General features: G+C 38.8%; 1 protein-coding gene across 3 annotated transcripts in view; it reads left to right on the plus strand.

Annotated features, from left to right (window-relative positions):
• XRCC4 (X-ray repair cross complementing 4) overlaps positions 1-18,700 on the plus strand; it is a 253,481-nt gene that overhangs the window by 44,756 nt on the left and 190,025 nt on the right. For all 3 annotated transcript variants that reach the window (XM_075180439.1, XM_075180455.1, XM_075180448.1), the window contains exon 2: positions 16,582-16,738. In XM_075180439.1, the coding sequence (XP_075036540.1) occupies positions 16,600-16,738 (139 nt within the window). In that variant the 5' untranslated portion in view covers positions 16,582-16,599. The remainder of the gene's footprint in view (positions 1-16,581; positions 16,739-18,700) is intronic.

Here is an 18,700-nt window from a genome sequence, read left to right on the forward strand (position 1 = left end):
GGCATCGGTATTTAGATACAAAACTTGAATAAAAAGGGAATCTATATCTGAATAGTTCTTTTTACAGTATTGTATAACAATTGTATACATTATATACATAGGAGTACATAATTAAATAAATCTTTTCCTTTCTATGCAGTCTCTTCAAAGGAAAAAAACCTCCTACAAAACAAACTGAATTATTGTAATTTGTCACTGTTCTGTGATCCCAGAAGGTTCTTGAAATTCATTTGTGGGGCATAAAGAAGTCATTCTACGTTTCCAGTTTTGAGCTTTGATGAGAGTAAATGCTGTTTCCACAACAGCTGAACCGGTTGCATGCTACAACAAGATTTAAGGGAATCTGTTTATGTTAAGCTTGACTAAGTTTGTAATATAAACACTCTTGTTTTTTGGGAAACTAAGAAAATAAGTTGAATGTATTTTCAGTTCATTCAGAACCTTTTTACTTCTTGCAGTCACTATGCATTTTTGTTAAATGTGTAAATCCTGTAAAATGTGACAGGTCACCCTCTTGGGGTCATGCATGTCCTATGTTTCTAGGAAACACTATTTTCTTTATATTTGTGTGTATAACTCTTTCTTTTTGCTGTAAACTGTGCTAAGATTTGCTCCTTTGACCTTACAGTTATGAGCCAATGTTTGTGATTTATTTTCTCCTCCCTATCAAATGACATTTCTATCATTTAAAGAAAATGAAAAAACTTTGATCTTCAAACTTACGTTTTTCTTCAGATGCCTGTAACAGGCTTCTGGAATAGTGAATATCATGCTTCACATCGTTCAGACGGATTTATATGTGGAACAAATGCTACATAATACCCAGCTTTGTCTTTTGTTTATCCCTCTTTATACCACATGCTTGGAAAATGGACTAATAGTGGAAGTATATTGAGGGATTGAGGGTTATATACAAAGTATGTTGATTTTCCTTATCCAGTAATGATCATGCTGCAAAAAAGGAGGGCATTGCAATACAATTAAACATATTTTGTTTTCAGTGCACATTTCTGTACATGGGCAGCATGGTGGCTTAGTGGTTAGCACTTCTGCCTCACAGCACTGGGGTCATTTGATTCCCGACCATGGCCTTATCTGTGTGGAGTTTGTATGTTCTCCCCATGTTTGCGTGGGTTTCCTCCGGGTGCTCCGGCTTCCTCCCACTTTACAAAAACATACTAGTAGGTTAGTTGGCTGCTATCAAATTGACCTTAGTCTCTCTCTGTCAGTCTGTGTGTGTGTGTGTGTGTGTGTATGTTAGGGAATTTAGATTGTAAGCTCCTATGGGGCAGGGACTGATGTGAGTGAGTTCTCTGTACAGCGCTACGGAATTAGTAGTGCTATATAAATAGCTGATGATGATGATAGTGTACACCTTTGTGGGCCTTTCTGTGTGTTTGTGATTATATTATAAGAGACCCAAGTGGTTAGCTGCATGTACCCACCTGTGCCTTACCTTCGAAGTGTTAGATATGTTAGATACACTGTGCTAGACAATATGCCTAACAAACAGTTAGAAATAGGGTATTTATAAATAGATTTTTTATTTTTATTTTGCACATGTAGCTAAAAGTAAAGCTTCTCAAAGGTTGACGTATTATTTAAATACATTTTGGGTTTCTATAAACTAAAATTCACCCCTAAAATCCATATGGTTGACAGGAGTTAGAATATTCTATTACAGAGTTGATACATACAGTCATGGCCAAAAATATTGGCACCCTTGCAGTTTTTTCTAATAATGCACCACTTGTTCCATAAAATTGTTGAAATTAAAAAATATTTTGGTATCCACATAGGTATTTATTTGGTTTGCAGTGGAATAAAACACAAGCAGAAAAATGCATTGCTTGTTACATACAGAAATCCTTAAATGTGTCAGACAAAATTATTGGCAACTTTTAGAAGTAGTTAGAAGTAATTAGGTTTCAAGTATGTGATTCTCATTTACTTTGGAAGTGAATTAAACTAGTGGTGAGCAGCAGGTGTCTGCAACATAAAGTTCACGAGTTTCAATTAGAAATGTTTGTGCTCGGTCTCCCGAACATCGGAGATCCGAGTACCAAGCCGAGCCAGCTCAGTACTTTTGTGCGCCCTTGAAGGCAAAACGTCATCATTGTGTCATCGGATCTTGCGAGTTTTGGATTCTATAAGTACCGCCCTCCACGGAGATCCGGCGCCATTTCACAGAGGGACACAGAAGGGGTAGCAGGGTTCTTGGCAGTCTTCAGTGCAGTTGGGCAGCGTCATTAATGAAAATTAAAGAGCAGGGTTGGCAGTTTTCTTCAAAGTCTCCAGTGACATTCTACAGTATTATAGCTAACACAGAAACAGGAGAGGTGGCAGTTTTCAGTGCTGAAACAGAAATAATAGGGCTGGCAGTGTTTTAAAAAGTCTCCAGTCACATTGTACTGTGTCATGAAAATGGATTCACCCAGATCCCTTAGGAGAGTCTATCCACAGATGCTATGTGTAAGCCTGATCTTTCTGATACTGTACTCATACAGAAGCCTCCTTTCAGCATTCCTGCACCAGTATAAGCAGTTCTTGCATGTGATAAGAAGAAGGCTATTGTAATACCTGGGCATAAGACCAAAAAACCTACCTCTTATGGATGGAATTATTTTTACCCAAATCCTGACAAGAGTTGTCTAGCCATTTGTAGCATTTGTAAAGCCACAGTCAGTAGACGTAGGGACCTTAACCATCTAGGAACCTTATCCATGTTCTGCCATTTGAAGTGTGTTCATGGCAAGCTGTTGGGAAAATTTGAAACTTATGCTAAACAAATAACAACTAGCAGTCTAGCATTAGCTAGGTCCCTTCTCTCGGCTGATCTCGGCACCTGCAATCTACACCCACATCATCTTCATCATCAACATTTATATATATATATATATATATATATATATATATATATATATATATATATATATATATATATATATATAGCACTACTGATTTTGCAGCGCTGTACAGAGAACTCATTCACATTAGTCCCTGCCCCATTGGAGCTTACAGACTAGATTCCCTAGCATACACAGACAGAGAGAGAGAGAGAGACTAGGGTCAATTTTGATAGCAGCCAATTAACCTACTAGTATGTTTTTGGAGTGTGGTAGGAAACCGGTGCACCCGGGTGAAACCCATGCCCATGAACTGGGCAAACTAAATTATATGATTGTGACAGCCCACTGGGTTGGTGATTCGCCTTCACCAGCACGAACAGAAGCAGCATGTACCCAAGTACGTCACATTTTTTAGAGGCAGGCTTCTCTGTGTATCACCGGCTTCACTAAGAGGCATACAGCTGACCATGTGTTACAAAATCTAAGGGATGTCATTGCAAAATGGCTTATCCCGCTAGCACTCTGCTCGGGATATGTCATTTCTGATAACACCACCAATATTGTAAGAGCATTACAGCTGGGTGAATTCCATCACATTCCCTGTTTTGCTCACACAATAAACTTGGTGGTGCAGAGCTTTTGGAAAAATGACGGACGTGCAGGAGATATTGTCTGTGGCCCATAAAAATTTCTGGAGATTTCCGGCATTCAGCAACAGTAAGTAGAAGATTGCAGCAGCTGCAAGAGCAATTTTTAATTTGCCCTGCCATTAACAGAAGAAAAAGGTGTTAACAAGGTGTATATGCTTCTGAGAATGGAGGAACAGCGAAAAGCATTCCATGCTTACTCCACAAGTCATGACATTGGGAAAGGAGGGAGAATGTATTTTACTCAAGCACAGTGAAGAATACTTTCCATATTGTGCAAGGTGCTGAAACCATTCGAAGTAGTCACCTGTGAAGTGAGGTCAGACACTGCTTGCTTGAGCCAAGTGATTCCCTTAATTAGACTTTTGGAAAAGCAGCTTGAGAAACTGAAGAAGGGGATGAAACAAAACAATTACGCTAAGTATGTCGAACTTGTAGATCAAGTACTTTATTCGCTTTGCCATGATCCAAGAGTTATCAAAATCTTGAAATCAGATCACTACATTTTGGCAACTATGCTTGATCCTAGGTTTAAGAGCTATATCTTCTCCTTGTTTCCAACTGACCCAGATCTCAAGAGATGCAAGGAGCTCCTGGTGAGCAAGATGACAGCACAAGTGTTACGTGACAGGACGGAGTCTCCTTCAGTTTCTCAGGAAACTACTGCTAGGAAATACAGTTTTCCCAAGAGACCCAGGGATGATGCAGATGACTCAGCACAACATTTTGACGTCTGGTCTGAAAGAATTGATAAAAAACCGTGACACCTCTGCCGTAACTCCACCTGATCCTACTATCGGCATCTAAAGGATGATGGAGGGTTATTTTAACGACAGCATAGAAATAGTCATGTCAGACAGTCCCTTTACATACAGGGAGGAAAAAAAGAGAATTTGGAGATCCATGTATCAACTCTCTTTGCAATACCTTAGCTGCCCACCTTACAGTGTGTACTCAGAAAGAGGTTTTAGCACAGCCGGGAACCTTGTCAGCTATCGGCGAAGGAGGCTACTTCCTCTAAGTGTGGAAAAGATGATGTTCATCTTTACTGTCAATTACATCAAAGTACAGAGACTGCCAAACTAATTCAAGCTGACCTTCAGACATAAGGTTCGACGGTTTCAACTTGCAGGGTGTTATACAATAGGAGGACCCCCACTGCTGAGAGACATACGTAAGAAAGCCCAACTGGAGTTTGCAAAAACACCTGAACAATCCAAATTCCTTATGGTATAATGTCATGTAGATATAGTAGACCAAATGTTTGGTAAAGCACATCATCCCTTTCTTTAAAGAAAGCAAAATGAAAAGTACACATTCCCTACAGTCAAACTTTGAGGAAGTTCAGTGAAATTTTGAAATTGCTGTGCAGCATCTGACAATGGGTGCCTTAACGTGTGCATGGCATCATGAATTCTGGAGATTACTAGAACATTTTTGAGTGCAGTGTTGTACCCAGTATCAGAAAGATTGGCATCTGTCAAAGGTCATGGGTCTTCCAGCTGGACAACATACTTCAAAAAGCACTCGGTAGTGGTTGAAGATAAGATGCGATGTCTGTCTCCTAAATTTCATTAGGTGTAATAGTATGTGTTTATTACATTGCGATTTTGTAGCTGTGTGTGTGAATCTGTATTTAGTTTGCTGAGGCACATGTACATTTAATACAAAATATATATATATATATACACATATACATATATGTATACATATATATATATATATATATATATATATATATAAAAATTTAAATGCAGTCTTTTTTTTAAACTGAGGCCAAGCGACTTAAAAGCATGTGATGATTTGACTTAAGTGTTTTTCTTTATTGTCACTTTCAAGTTAATAGAGATGCATTTTTTAAAGTGTATTTGATGTGCTAAAAATCCATTGCTGCAGGGGGTGGCTGGGCTGGGGGGAGGTGACATCTGTCTCCCTGGCCTGTCTCATAGTGGGCTACCTTGGCCTAGGTCACTGAGCTAACCTGACCGTCAGACCCTGATTCCTGTGGTTAGCTGGGAACTGTATGCATTTTTTCCTGGTTATGAGGTCTGTAAGGCAATCTATGTAGGACACCAGGCCATGAATCCAATGTTTTTGCTCTTGGGAGAAACTCTGTTCATTAGGTTTCATCTGCTGGAAGTAGTTGCCCTCTGTATAATACACGAACCCTCTTAAGCATCAAAGGAAAGTTAAGGTGCTCAATTCTAGAAAAATGTATTGAAACACATACTCCAAATATTGCATGGAGTTACATTTCCATGGTCAATAAAATAATGCTTGTATGTATTTCCTAAGATTACGAAAAAAAATCTTTACAGAGAATTAGGTCTATATTTTTCCATAAATAAATAAATACAATTTTCTGTAATAACACACACACAAAAGAATAATCTTTAATACTGATTCAAAATTTTGAGGAGATGGCTTATCTATATATTAATAGCATAAGTGCGACTTTTATGAGTGACTTCTACGATGCTTTTGTCTGAGCAAGGCACATCATTTGCAACAATGCATTACCACTGTCCTCTGGAAAATATAACCGTTTGCAATATATCTTTTCACCTGACCTGCTGGTTTCTCTAGAAACGGTGACAGTTGGTGAACTCCCTGTGCAACTGTTGGGTGACCTGGAACATGTGACCTGCTGGGTGGTCTGGAAACTGAGACTGTTATTTGTAGCCAAACACAGTATATCAGTGCGTCTTGCTGGGACCTCAATCACAGACTGCTGTATTATTTCATTATTCACTTATCCTCGATGGGCAGCATGGTGGCTAAGTGGTTAGCACTTTTGCCTCGCAGCACTGGGGTCATGAGTTCAATTCCCGACCATGGCCTTATCTGTGTGGAGTTTGTATGTTCTCCCCGTGTTTGCGTGGGTTTCCATTCCTCCCACACTCCAAAAACATACTGGTATGTTCAGGCCCGGCGCTCCCATTAGGCAAGGTTAGGCAGTTGCCTAGGGCGCCTCAGAATTAAAAAGCAATTACTATTGTAGTTTAAAACTGTGCGGCGACCGCTGAGCATACCTTAAACGGCCGCCGCACAGCTTGAGATCGATCCACGGGGAGGGGCCATGGATCACCACTGCCGCCCTCCCCTCCAACAGCTGATGGGGCGCTCTGTCTCTTCCCGTCCACTCACTGAATGTCGGGCGTGACATCATCATCACGGCCTGACAGTGTTAGTGAGGGACAGGACCCGGCAGAGAGAACCAGCTTTATAGAGCCAAGGTAAGGAAAGACGGGGAGGGGGACTTTTTTACACTGTGCCGGGGGGGGGGGTTGGAGTTTTTTACATTGTGCCGGGGGGCGGCGGGGAGTTTTTTACATTGTGCCGAAGGGGGGGGAGAGTTTTTTACATTGTGCCGGGGGGGCAGATTTTGTTACATTGTGCCGGGTGTGGGGGGGGGGGGGGGGGATTTTTACATTGTGCCTAGGGCGCCGAGGACCCTAGCACCGGCCCTGGGTATGTTTAATTGGCTGCTATCAAAATTGACCCTAATCTCTCTCTCTCTTTCTGTTGTCTGTGTGTGTGTTAGGGAATTTAGACTGTAAGCTCCAATGGGGCAGGGACTGATGTAAGTGAGTTCTCTGTACAGCGCTGCAAAATCAGTCGCGCTATATAAATAAATGGTGATGATGATGATGGTTAAGCAGTTTAAATTGTGGCTGCACACATCTCATTTTTGACATCCAGCCAGTTTAGTTTTCATGGCAGAGTGTTTGAACTGAGAAATGAGAAATGGCATATAGAAATAATTGACATGGTCTAAAACTAATGACCAATGAACACATGAAAACCCATAAGTTTTACCTTGTAGGAAAACTATTGTGGTATTTGAAAAACTAATAGCAGGTTTGTTTGTTTGTCTTACAGCATAATATATTTTATTCAGTTTACTATTATTTAATATATTGTCTAAGGAACAAGATCGTAATCAGATATTGCTATAATATCATATACTCACAAGATAACTGGATTTATAGTTTGCTGGGGTCTAGTTTGATACAAAAAACACTGGGTAGTCAGAATTTGCTTTTACATTTTGCAATAGTTGTCCTTTAAAGCCTTACCATGAATCAATGTAAATAGAGACAGATGTCCATAATTATAACAGCAGGGAACATGTTCTAGATGGTGACAATTACAGTTCTGCATTACTTGATGTTAGCATATGTATCCCTCTACACTTGTTTAGAGGGAAACCGCAATTCTTACATGATTGATAACATCATTTTGCTAAATATTTTTTTTTAACCCAACTCATGAAACCCCTTGGGCCTATTCATTGACTATGAATCCCTAGTTGAATACAACCTGGATTTGCTCTCACTATGTGCATATATTTTAAGACATTGTGTAAAAAGACCATTAAGCCCCATTTTCAGATACAAACCATAAAAGTAAAATCTATTGTTCAGGATTAACTTGACAGTCCACTACTGCTCTAACAATTTTGTCCTAATGGACAGGGGGGGGGGGAGGGAATCAGTGCCTTGTGGGTGTGCCATGGTGGGCGTGACTAAAGCCTAAAAAGTGATGTCCAACCTGTAACAATCTTAAAAGATCTGCTTATCACTTACTAGTTTGTGTAGCATGTAAGGGAAACGGGGTTATTCCAAGATATTTTAGTGCCCTGAGCAAGAGAGAACACTCCCCCTATCTTGGTTGAATCGATATGAAGTGACAATGAGAAGGGGGCATGGCTAAATCATGGAGAGATTGTCCTTAGACTAGTCAGGGGGTATGGTTAGCTCTTTAAAACACTCCCCAACACCCATCCAGGACCTCTTCCATGCTCTCTATTGTGACTAAAAAAAATGAAGCAATTAATCTTGTGCATGTGCTCCCCATTGGCTTTTCACCTTGGTTTGAAACATATCACACAGCATTGACATCAGTACTACTCACTTTGCCCAGTTGCAGAAATTCGTTAAAATCAAATTTGCATTGCCACCATTTATATGTTTTAAATAATGGCAATGCACATATGATTTTTATAAATGGCAGTGCTCATATATATTTGATTAGCCATGTATATCAGGAGTGTCCAGGTTGTTCCAAAATTATGTCTGCACTATCCATTTACAAAATAAAATTCATATAGGAAATGAAAACGACATCATGGATATGATTTCTATCAATGACTGGCAGCAATCTGAGCAGCCCTGATATAATGTATATATTTTGATATGATATCTAAACTTTTCATGGCAAATATCTGGTGTACTGGCAAACAGATATCATTATATACCTGGCTGAGGGTAGATTAGGACACACACACACACACACACACACACACACACACACACACACACGTATAATATGAAATCTTCATTACCAGCATTGCTTAGTCTGCCCACAATCATTAATTTATTTCTATTTTTAAAAAGTGGAAAATCCATTTGTATAAACTTCTAAATAAATCAGCCCAATGTCGCCTACTCATGCGCACTGCCGGATAGGGTGTGCCGATGTAAATCAACTTGATTTTAATCACGATTTAAATTGTGATTTAAATCACATAATTCCTTAAGAAAATCATTGATTTAAATCACCATTAAAAAAAACAGGGTTTAACAAGCTTTTAATGGTAATTGACATACTGTGCAATATGGACAAGGGTCCTTTGACATTACAGTAGCTGCTCTACTAATAAAAGGTCTATCTAAGGCTATTGCTTGCTATACTAATTTAATTATGACTGCTGATGAAAAGTTAGAAGCTCTTAAGGTTGTCAAAGAAAAATATCTACACTCACATACCCATCCACCAACACTAGTCAAGTTCCAAAAAAAAAGCAACCCCGTTTAATGACCTCTGGTTTGGCCGCAATGTTGGGTCAACAATGGCACCAATAGCCTGGTGCAATATGCACATTGGTTCAATAAATGTAGCTGGTAATGAAAATATCATGGTAGCAGTAGAGCAATTGCTAACAGCTGCAGCATCACCAGCTTCAGTAGAAAGAATATTTTCCACATTTGGTTTGGTGCAGTCAAAACTGAGAAACCGCTTTGGTACTGAGAAAGCTGCAAAACTTGTGTTTCTTTTTAAGAAGTTCAATAAACCTAATGTGTAGGCTCATTCAGATTAACAAATCAGGCAAGGCAATTGCCAACTATTGTAACTTTTAACATCATTGCTGTTTCTTTCCTTTTGCAGTTTGTGTTGTGATCTGTGTGTAGTTTGCTGTGTCATGCCATGATTGGTGACACTCAAGTCAATTAACTAAAATAAATATTAGAGATACAGTGTTTAAAAGAACTTTGTATTATTGCTTTTACCTGTTTTCTTTGTTTACTTGATCATTTTGTAAAAAATTCCCCAAAAAATCGGATTTAAATAAAAAAAAAATTAAATCAGATTTTTTTTTATTTATTTTTAAAAAAATCGCAACTTTTTCACACTCTGCTACCTGATTGTCGTACATTGGTCAGAGACAGTGTGTGGGCACTAATGCCACTTTCATACTGCCGCCCCTGCAATATCCCGGGTTTTTGAAGCCGGGTTTTTGCAGGGTCTCGGAGCATGCCAGCTCGGAAACACCATTCATACTGCACCTCGGACCCGGGTTAACCCCATTCATACTGCACAAGTCTGTGCCCTGGCAATTTGTGGGAGTCATCACCAGAGCACTTCTCTCTCTCTCCTCCCCCGCACCTCCCCCCCCCCCCATGCAATTATGCCAAAACCCGGGTTGCACCATTCATAGTGCAGGCAACCCGGGTCCGACCCGGGAATTACCCCTCGATAAATCCTGAGTTGAAGACCCGGGATTTTTCACTTGTACCATTCATACTGCACCAAGACCCGGGTCGTTTGAGCTCGCCCCGGGAAAAACCCGGGATTTTGGTGCAGTATGAATGGGGTATTAGTGACCAGCCAGGACCATGCTCGACTCACTCCCCCGTGGGTGGCCTTGATGGGAACTAGTCTCCACTACCTCCAGACTCTGTCTCCCCGCACAGGACAGCAAACATTATTTTTTTTTTCTCCCCCAGTGCAGTCACATAAGCGCATGAGGTGTCAGTGTCTCCTAATTAGCTCACAGGCAGTCTGCCAACAACGTTACTGACAGTGTATCGCTGCTGCTGCTGCAGAGGCCGTGGTCCACTGTAGGCACTGCAACAATGGTACAACCTAAAGGCTGTATTTTTTTATTTTTGATTAAATTAATATTGTACAGCATATTAAGGAATATCGCCTAATATATGAATTTGATTAAATACTTTAGCCTATATAATATAAACTTGATATTCTTATCACTTACAGTTTGTAGTACATAAATATGTGTGTATATGTGAGTGAGTGTGTGTATATATGTGTGTGTATGTATGTATGTATATATATACTCCTAATTTTAAGTACTGCCTTTAGACTTGTCATACAACATTGATTGAAAATAATATTAGTACTTTTTTTTTTTTTTTAATAAAAAACACTTTTCATAACATTAACGTTGTCTATTAAGAGATTTGGGTCAGGAATAACATACATGCCTGACGCACACACAGGAGTATACACCAGACTGTACTTTATTATTTTTTTGTATATCACAAAAATGTGATATCACAAATGTTATTAACACATACAACGTACTTTTCAGTCACTTCAACAGGAGCAGGTCTGGTTACCTCTTGTGCCACATTTTTACTGCTGCCCATTAGTCTAGAGAACTGTGCAGGAATGGGCTGCTGTAAGTGGCAGGGATGATAACTACACACTCCTCTCACCAGGGGGCAGTGCTCGGCAGCAGCAGAAACCAGTTAGGGAGTTGCACAGTGACATCAGTGACTCCCTAATTGGTTGCTTGTCCCAACACCAGGGAGACAGAGAAATAAAAGTCTCTGCAATCCGCAGCACAACTTCATGTGTGAGCAAACACCCACAGAGCTGCAGCGTATGATGCCAGCCCTTCTCCTTACACCCCTCATGGCCCTATTTCTAGAAGGGCCTGGAGCTGCAGCTCCATCAACCCCTATGTTACTCTGGCCCTGCTAATGGGATCTGCTGCAGATCAACAGACTGAGACTGAGTTCCTGTGATATCACTGCCATGATCCTGTGTATGTATCTACCAGTCCACACTCTCATTTCTACAAAGCAAGTCTGTCTAGCTGTCAGTCACTGTCTGCTTGTTTAGTTAGAGAAGCACCAGACCCCTATTATTGATTCCTGCTATGTAGCTACCTGCACAGTACTGAAATACAGCATGGTGGACATATAGCTATCTCTTATATTCTTATGTATTATTCAGCTCAGATAGATATAGAGTATATTCATTCCAGTTCATCTGTCATAATCCAACCTAATCATCAACGGATGGAACAGGAAGTCGGCAGTTCTTCACTCCTACATTGCTCTTACAGTATAAACATAGCAGGAACATAAGATCCCCTTGTAATAAATAATAAAATGACCTTACCTGAACAATATATCTACACTCTTTGTTCTTGCTTTGTTGTTTTAGCATGGATGTACAGGAGTCCTTTATAAATATTATAAAGGATTTTCTTTATCTTATAACTCTCTGGTCCTCTATTTTCTTGTGTAGATTTACTGCCAATGCCACTGCTGTACACTTGACACCTGATTCTTTTCATCCAAAACATATCACACTTCTTTATGTATAATAAAAATAATAATAATTTAACGCTACTGTTTGCTCAGTGAAAATACCTTAGTTCGTTAAATTGGCCATATGGTAAGTGTAGCATAGCTTTTAGAAGCCTTGCAGATAAAATTGGAGAAAAATTTTTATACATCATGTAAAAAAATCTTTGTAAATTTAATTGTTTTTTCCTAGGAATAGCAATAAACTAGAAGCACTTTTAACATTAGAATATGGTGGTAGCTACACCATATTCATTTTTTTGTCCCATAAATCTGTTTTCCTTCAGACAATGATGGTACTGTAAAATGCTGTCGGGTGGAATTAAACTTTTAACTGATTTATATTCAATATGGTACAACCAGAACGCGTGGGATTGGGCATTAGTCTAGGCCTGCTTAAATTCTGCTAGTCTACTTGTATATCGTTATCGAAATTTCTGGATATGTCTGTTTGTCTGCTGGTATTTACTTGTCTATATGCAGCTGACATTAATAGAAAAAACACACAGACACATTCTATAAGTTTTCCAATTTAAGCATATCTGCCGTTTCATGTGAGTAGATAAACTGGACAGAGATTGGTTTGGCTATCTTAAAGATGAGTTGTTTCCGGATGGCAGATGATCACATACATGGCATGTGGGTTCATCATCCGAGCAATGTTTTAATGATCAGCATCATCAGATATTGTCCGCTGGGATTGTGATTGCACAGAAAAATATTTCTGCTGGTTAGATAGTTTTAGCAATGCTGGTTCAGTTTAATGGTAGATTAGACTAGATTGGTCAACCGGATCTGCACATCTGTGACGACCATAACTAGAGGTATACACATGATGCACATAATTCTGCACTTATAAATATTTTATAAAATAGGATCCTTAGAGACTTCTAGTTGACAGATCTCAGCCAACATTTATTCCTGCTTTTCTATTTCTCCTGACTATGCCAATAAATGATGAGCTAGTACCTGGATAATGGTTAACCAATAAAGGTTAGTCCAAAAACATACAGGTAGATTAATTGGTTGCATAGACCCTAGTGCGAGTGTAGTATAGAAGTTAGACTACACAGGGATTGATGTGAATGATTTAATGTTCTTTGGTGGTGCTATATAAATAAACAATAATAAAGGGGTTTCCGGTCATATTAATATTTATCCCTTCACCCCCAACTGATTCTGCCCCCACCCATACTGAGCAAGAGGGAATTTTACATTGTCCAAGTACACCGCTGGCACATAACATTCTGTAGACAAACATGAAAAAATTATGCAAGATGACAACAAATATGTTTTTTGTGTACAAAATCAACAGAACGTTGTGGATTACATATGTTCTTTTGGCTGTGTCAAACTTTATCTATGGAGACTTCACACTTATAAAAGCAATAAAATATTCCGCTATGTTAAAGCGTTTGGATGCTTTTGACCCTTTTTTCAAAAGTTTTTTATGTTTTTTGTTTTTCTTTTAGTTTTAACATACAAAATGCAGTGTGCCAGCAACGCACTAGTATGCACTGCATTTTGAATTTGAGAAAATTGGTCAGAAGGCTGAAAAAATGCAAGAAATAAAAGTAGCAAAAAAGCAGAGAAACGTGTGTGTTCAGGCCTTCAGTGCATATGAGATTTCCTACAGTCTTTAAGTAAAAGTAGAGTTTAGTATAGGGATATTTAGCAAGGAGCTTAAACTTTTCTTACTGGTCTCTAACTTTAGAACATTTGGTTCGTCACTTAAAGTATAATAAACATAGTAAAAGAAAGTCTCTACACCACAAGTGTTGGAGTCTTGTCGTCTGTCCCTTGTTTATTTCTGTGATATTCAATACCTTGGTAGAACTGTTCTCAAAGTCATTAGAAGACGTTTGAGGATCAAATTGCAAGACAGGCACTGGGACGACATTGTATATTGCCCAAAGAGTATTTTCACACACATAATGCATGATTACAATGTGTCAAACCCACTATAATATATCAAATCACAGGACCATAGTGAACAATATCCAACTTGATAGTCTAATCAGTAGCTCATTTTATTTTATTTTTAAGAAAACCATACATGCTGCAATATCTCACATTAGCCTATTATCACTGAGTGTTTGGCCCCAAAGAGACTTCAATATTGATAATGATCTGATTCTGATCTTTGTGATCCTGATCCATATTGCTTTGCACTTGGGTTAAGCAGTTGTATCACAGTGCATAAGGCTGCCACCTAAAGCCACAGACTGTGTCTACTTTATCTACTTTTGCAGTAATGATTAACAATGTGTTTAATAAATATTTAAATGCATGATCATTTATACCAAATGTAAACACCACTTGCATTTATCTAATAAAGGAGGTGATAGATCCATCCTGTTAAGAAAATATGAAGCTTTCTGGATTTGTACTTAATGGTTATTTATTGTATTGCTATTTGAAGTCATGAATTGTTTTCAAATAATATAAACATATTTTCTTACTGCTTTACATTATTTAGTATGCTATATTTGTTGTTTTATATGTACCTATGTATACTCCCCTTGTCCGCAACTACCTCACATCTGCAGTGTTTGATATATTCCAGCTGCCTCCCCACATACAGCTTCATTCGTATTCCAGTTGCCTGAGGAAGAGGTTTATCCTGTGTAATGTGCAGATTTGCGGCACCTATATAAACTGATCTATATGCAGCACTCTTGGCTTGCTGATGAAGCAGGAGCATGCAGTATATTCCAATTATGTAAACCTTATTTACATTCTAAGTATCTACTCTTGAGGGCATGAAATATCTATTTTTAATTTTACATTTTTAATGTAAAAATGTAATAAATTCACACACTAAACTAAAATGTGATTCATAAGAACTGAAAAGCCAACACGTCAGGGCAATGTGATACTACAAGACATATATAGCTGTCGTCCCACTTGTTGTTACTGCTCATATACAATATTGACTGAATCAGGGCCAGGAAAATTGGCGAAAGCTTCACTTTCTCCTGCCGGTATTCCACCATCCATTATGTTAAAAAGCTCAGATCAGTGTGCATTTCTCCATCAACATCCATTATCCCTATTGGGGCAAAAATGATCTCAATATGAGCCCTTTTTCACTCTCTTCCCATGCTGCATCTGCTGGTCCTTAAATGCAGTGTGACATAGGTAGCAGAAAACCATGCCAATCTATACCCACACTTATACTCCTCAGTAGTTTAATGAACTTCTGCGGGAACACTGATCTATATATCAGTGATGGGTAACGTGAAAGTGGGGTAGAGTCGCAGGTCTGCACACAGGAAGGAGAAGAACAGAGTGCACTCCCTCCTCATCCAGGTATGCCAAGTAACCTCCCTGCACTGTGCAGATGAGGTCACGTGACCCGGACGTCAGCTGCCCCAGTTCTGCTATAATCAGAAGCAGCCGACTGGGGGGCCGCAGGTGATTGCTCTGTTGCCCACTGCTGATATAAATTTTGACAGTTAACTTCTCCCAAAGGCATTGTTATCTGGAATAACCTTTAGTTGGAAATAGGTAGCACATACATTTCATACTCTAAATACTGTAATCTGCAGTATACTCATATTTGGTTACTTGTTGCACATTTAAAATAAAGGAACGTCTCCAATGTTGTCTGTCTCATCCTTACTCGTTAAGAATTTTTAAAAATAAAAGGGTTGTTGCTCTCAATGTATAGCTGAAATGTATTAAAACCATTCTACTGTCATATTTCCAAGCACCACTTACAAGCATTTGCATATTTTTTCTCCTGTGTATGGTTGCTTATTACACACGTTGGTCTTCCTCTCTACAGTGGGTCATTATTCAGTAGTAGGGTATTTTTGCTATATTTAAACATTGAAAGCTGCCTCTCCCACATAGACCACAAGGCTACTAATATCAATCCTGTCCTAGGGGCCATTTTTAATTACCATAGGTTGTCGTGTTAATGTATCAATGTAAAGTTTTTTTCCACTTCTAGCGCCCCCACCTGGTTAGAGGCAGTTTGCTCAACCTCAGCACACCTGAGACAGGTGACATTTGAGGCATGTATTGTTTCTGGTGTTTTGTGGAGAAGCTTCTATATTGGGGAAAAATGGGCAATTCAAAGGTAATGGTGGGAGCACCAGGGGAGGGACTCCACTTAAATGGGGATTTGGGTGTTGGAAAAACTTAATGTAATTTATGTCATGTCCCATTTTTATGTACAGCTTTAAATTTAGTGATGTTTTTTAATTATTTATATCAAGGGCATAGAGAAATAATAAGACATTATACGTTATGATTTGACCACTAATTTTCTGTTACAAACATTACAAAACGGCCCAGAGAAAGGAGAGAGGTAGAAAAGGTTATGAGACTTGGCACGTGGAGCTACGGTCACCAATGGGTGCAGCCAGAACCTTATTGTAACTTGTGATTTTCTTGAATTTCTAACCAGCTAGCTCTAAATATTTAACATATACAATTATTCTACGTTTCATGCAGATACACTTTCTAAAGAACATGGAAAAAAAAGTGAGGAAAATCTCTCTTGCTTCTGACCCAGGAGCTACATATTTTCTGCAGATTGGCTGGGAGGAAGAATTAGACCAAGGATTTACTGTAACGCTCTGTAACGGGCACACGGCATGGATCGGTGAAGGTAAATTCAGAAGATAAATACTTGGATCATTTCGTCATTGTACCTTTAGTACACGTCAAAATGTATTTTATCTTTGTTTTCCATGATTTTCCATAAATCTGAACCAGTATGGACAAAGTAATTTCTAAATTGACTTTGTACACAGACAAAACCTGATGTTCTAGCGAGAGTGGTATAGATTTTATTGCAAGTATTAAAAAGGAGGGATCACAGTACAAGTGCCCTGAAGCTTTAGTATTTAATGTACATGGTAGAAAACTTGTGTATTTGCGCAAGAGCCAACTGTCCACTAATATGCCCCCATGTATCCTCATGCCATCATATACCCCACCCAGTATAACCTAATATGGCATCATATATAGTCAATATGTAACCTTGTATGCCACCATTCAACCTCCATATATTGCACAATTGTATTGTATGCTTCCTAATAGCCTTATGTGGGCCCATCGACATAGCCAAGGATACTGGACTCACCATCTGTATGCAGCCACCGCTGTTGTTCACAAACAAGCATCGCATAATTAGGTTGTTGCTTTAGAATTGTAATTGGTTTCACAATGCTGAAGGTTGGGACACTGATTTGCAGTACCTTAGAGTGGGGGGGGGGGGGGGGGCACTCATCAGTGACCCATCATGTGAATGTGCAGACCTGCTATCATTTCCCAGGAAAATCTTTTTAGTTTACAGATCTTCCTAAACTGGGTATAGGTCCCATTATTATTTTTTGTTACAAAATGAGCTTTCTTTTTACATTAAAAAATGTTTATTTTTCAGGAGAAAAAGTAATGATGCCTACTCATGCAATGTTATTTGTTTTTTGTTTTTTTTACCTTGTTAATTAAGAAATTTAAACTGGACACATGCACCAATAATGACAAATTGAACCAATTTTGTTACTCTGCCTCACTGAAAATAATTTTACCTTTTGACACTGGGACGGAGTCTCAGGATCTGCTTAAATAAAAAATGGAACAGTCCAAAGTGATACATTTGATTATGCATTGGAAGCAGATTGCTTTATTGTGTGTGCCTACACAAACATCAGTGTAATTGTTCCTAAACTATTTGTGATCGAAAATGATCAGTCTTGGACGATTACTTTTCTAACCATCTTTTGGATTATATAGCATTGTCTTAGGTCAGTGGTGTGCCATTCACATAGCAATAATTGTTGAAATTAGGATTGAATAATTGTTGAAATAGGATTGAAATAAAAAAATCTTGACCTTAATATTTACCTGACCTTCCAGCCTACCATGAGTGTAGTAGATAGACAAAGGACAGAAGGGACATTGCAATTATATTTCCTGCACAAGGACTATCATTATTTTATTGTAGGTCCCTGTTAATTCTTAAGACTTCAGATTTTAGGGGAAGAACCCTACACTTTTGTGTCATTTTGGACAGAAGGGGGAAGTCTAAGTCAATGAATGTGGAGACGCAGAAACCCCCCCTTCGTGCCCCACTGCTAACATCCCGATAGGTCATTGCTAGAAATTGACACCCCCCCCTTGTCTGGAACTTGCCTGCCTTCCCCTCTTGCTCTTAGTTGAGATATTATTGAGATAAAGCGCTAGACTTGTATACTTTTCTGCTGCGGATGGGAATGCAAAAGAATAGAGAGAGGAACCTGCAAAAAAAACTCTCAATATTGGTTCTGTTCAACATGGCCCTTATAGATAAAAATGCTGAGCTGGTTGTGCATTACTGCTTAGCCATCACACTGTGATATATATCACTATTACTACCCAATCACAGCAATCAATAAACTATATAATGTGCACAGCAGGGCACAAAGTATTACAGCCAAAACACTAAAGAGTAAGGCTTCCAAGATATTCCTGTGCATAACAATAAAAGATACGAGTCTAATAAAAATTTATGTGAAAGTATACAAACATTTTATTCAAACACATGAAATATGGGCAATATATTTTTATTTCTATGTGTTCTTTCTCT

The sequence above is a fragment of the Mixophyes fleayi genome, chromosome 1, assembly GCF_038048845.1.
Source record: "Mixophyes fleayi isolate aMixFle1 chromosome 1, aMixFle1.hap1, whole genome shotgun sequence".
Taxonomy (NCBI): Eukaryota; Metazoa; Chordata; class Amphibia; order Anura; family Limnodynastidae; genus Mixophyes; species Mixophyes fleayi.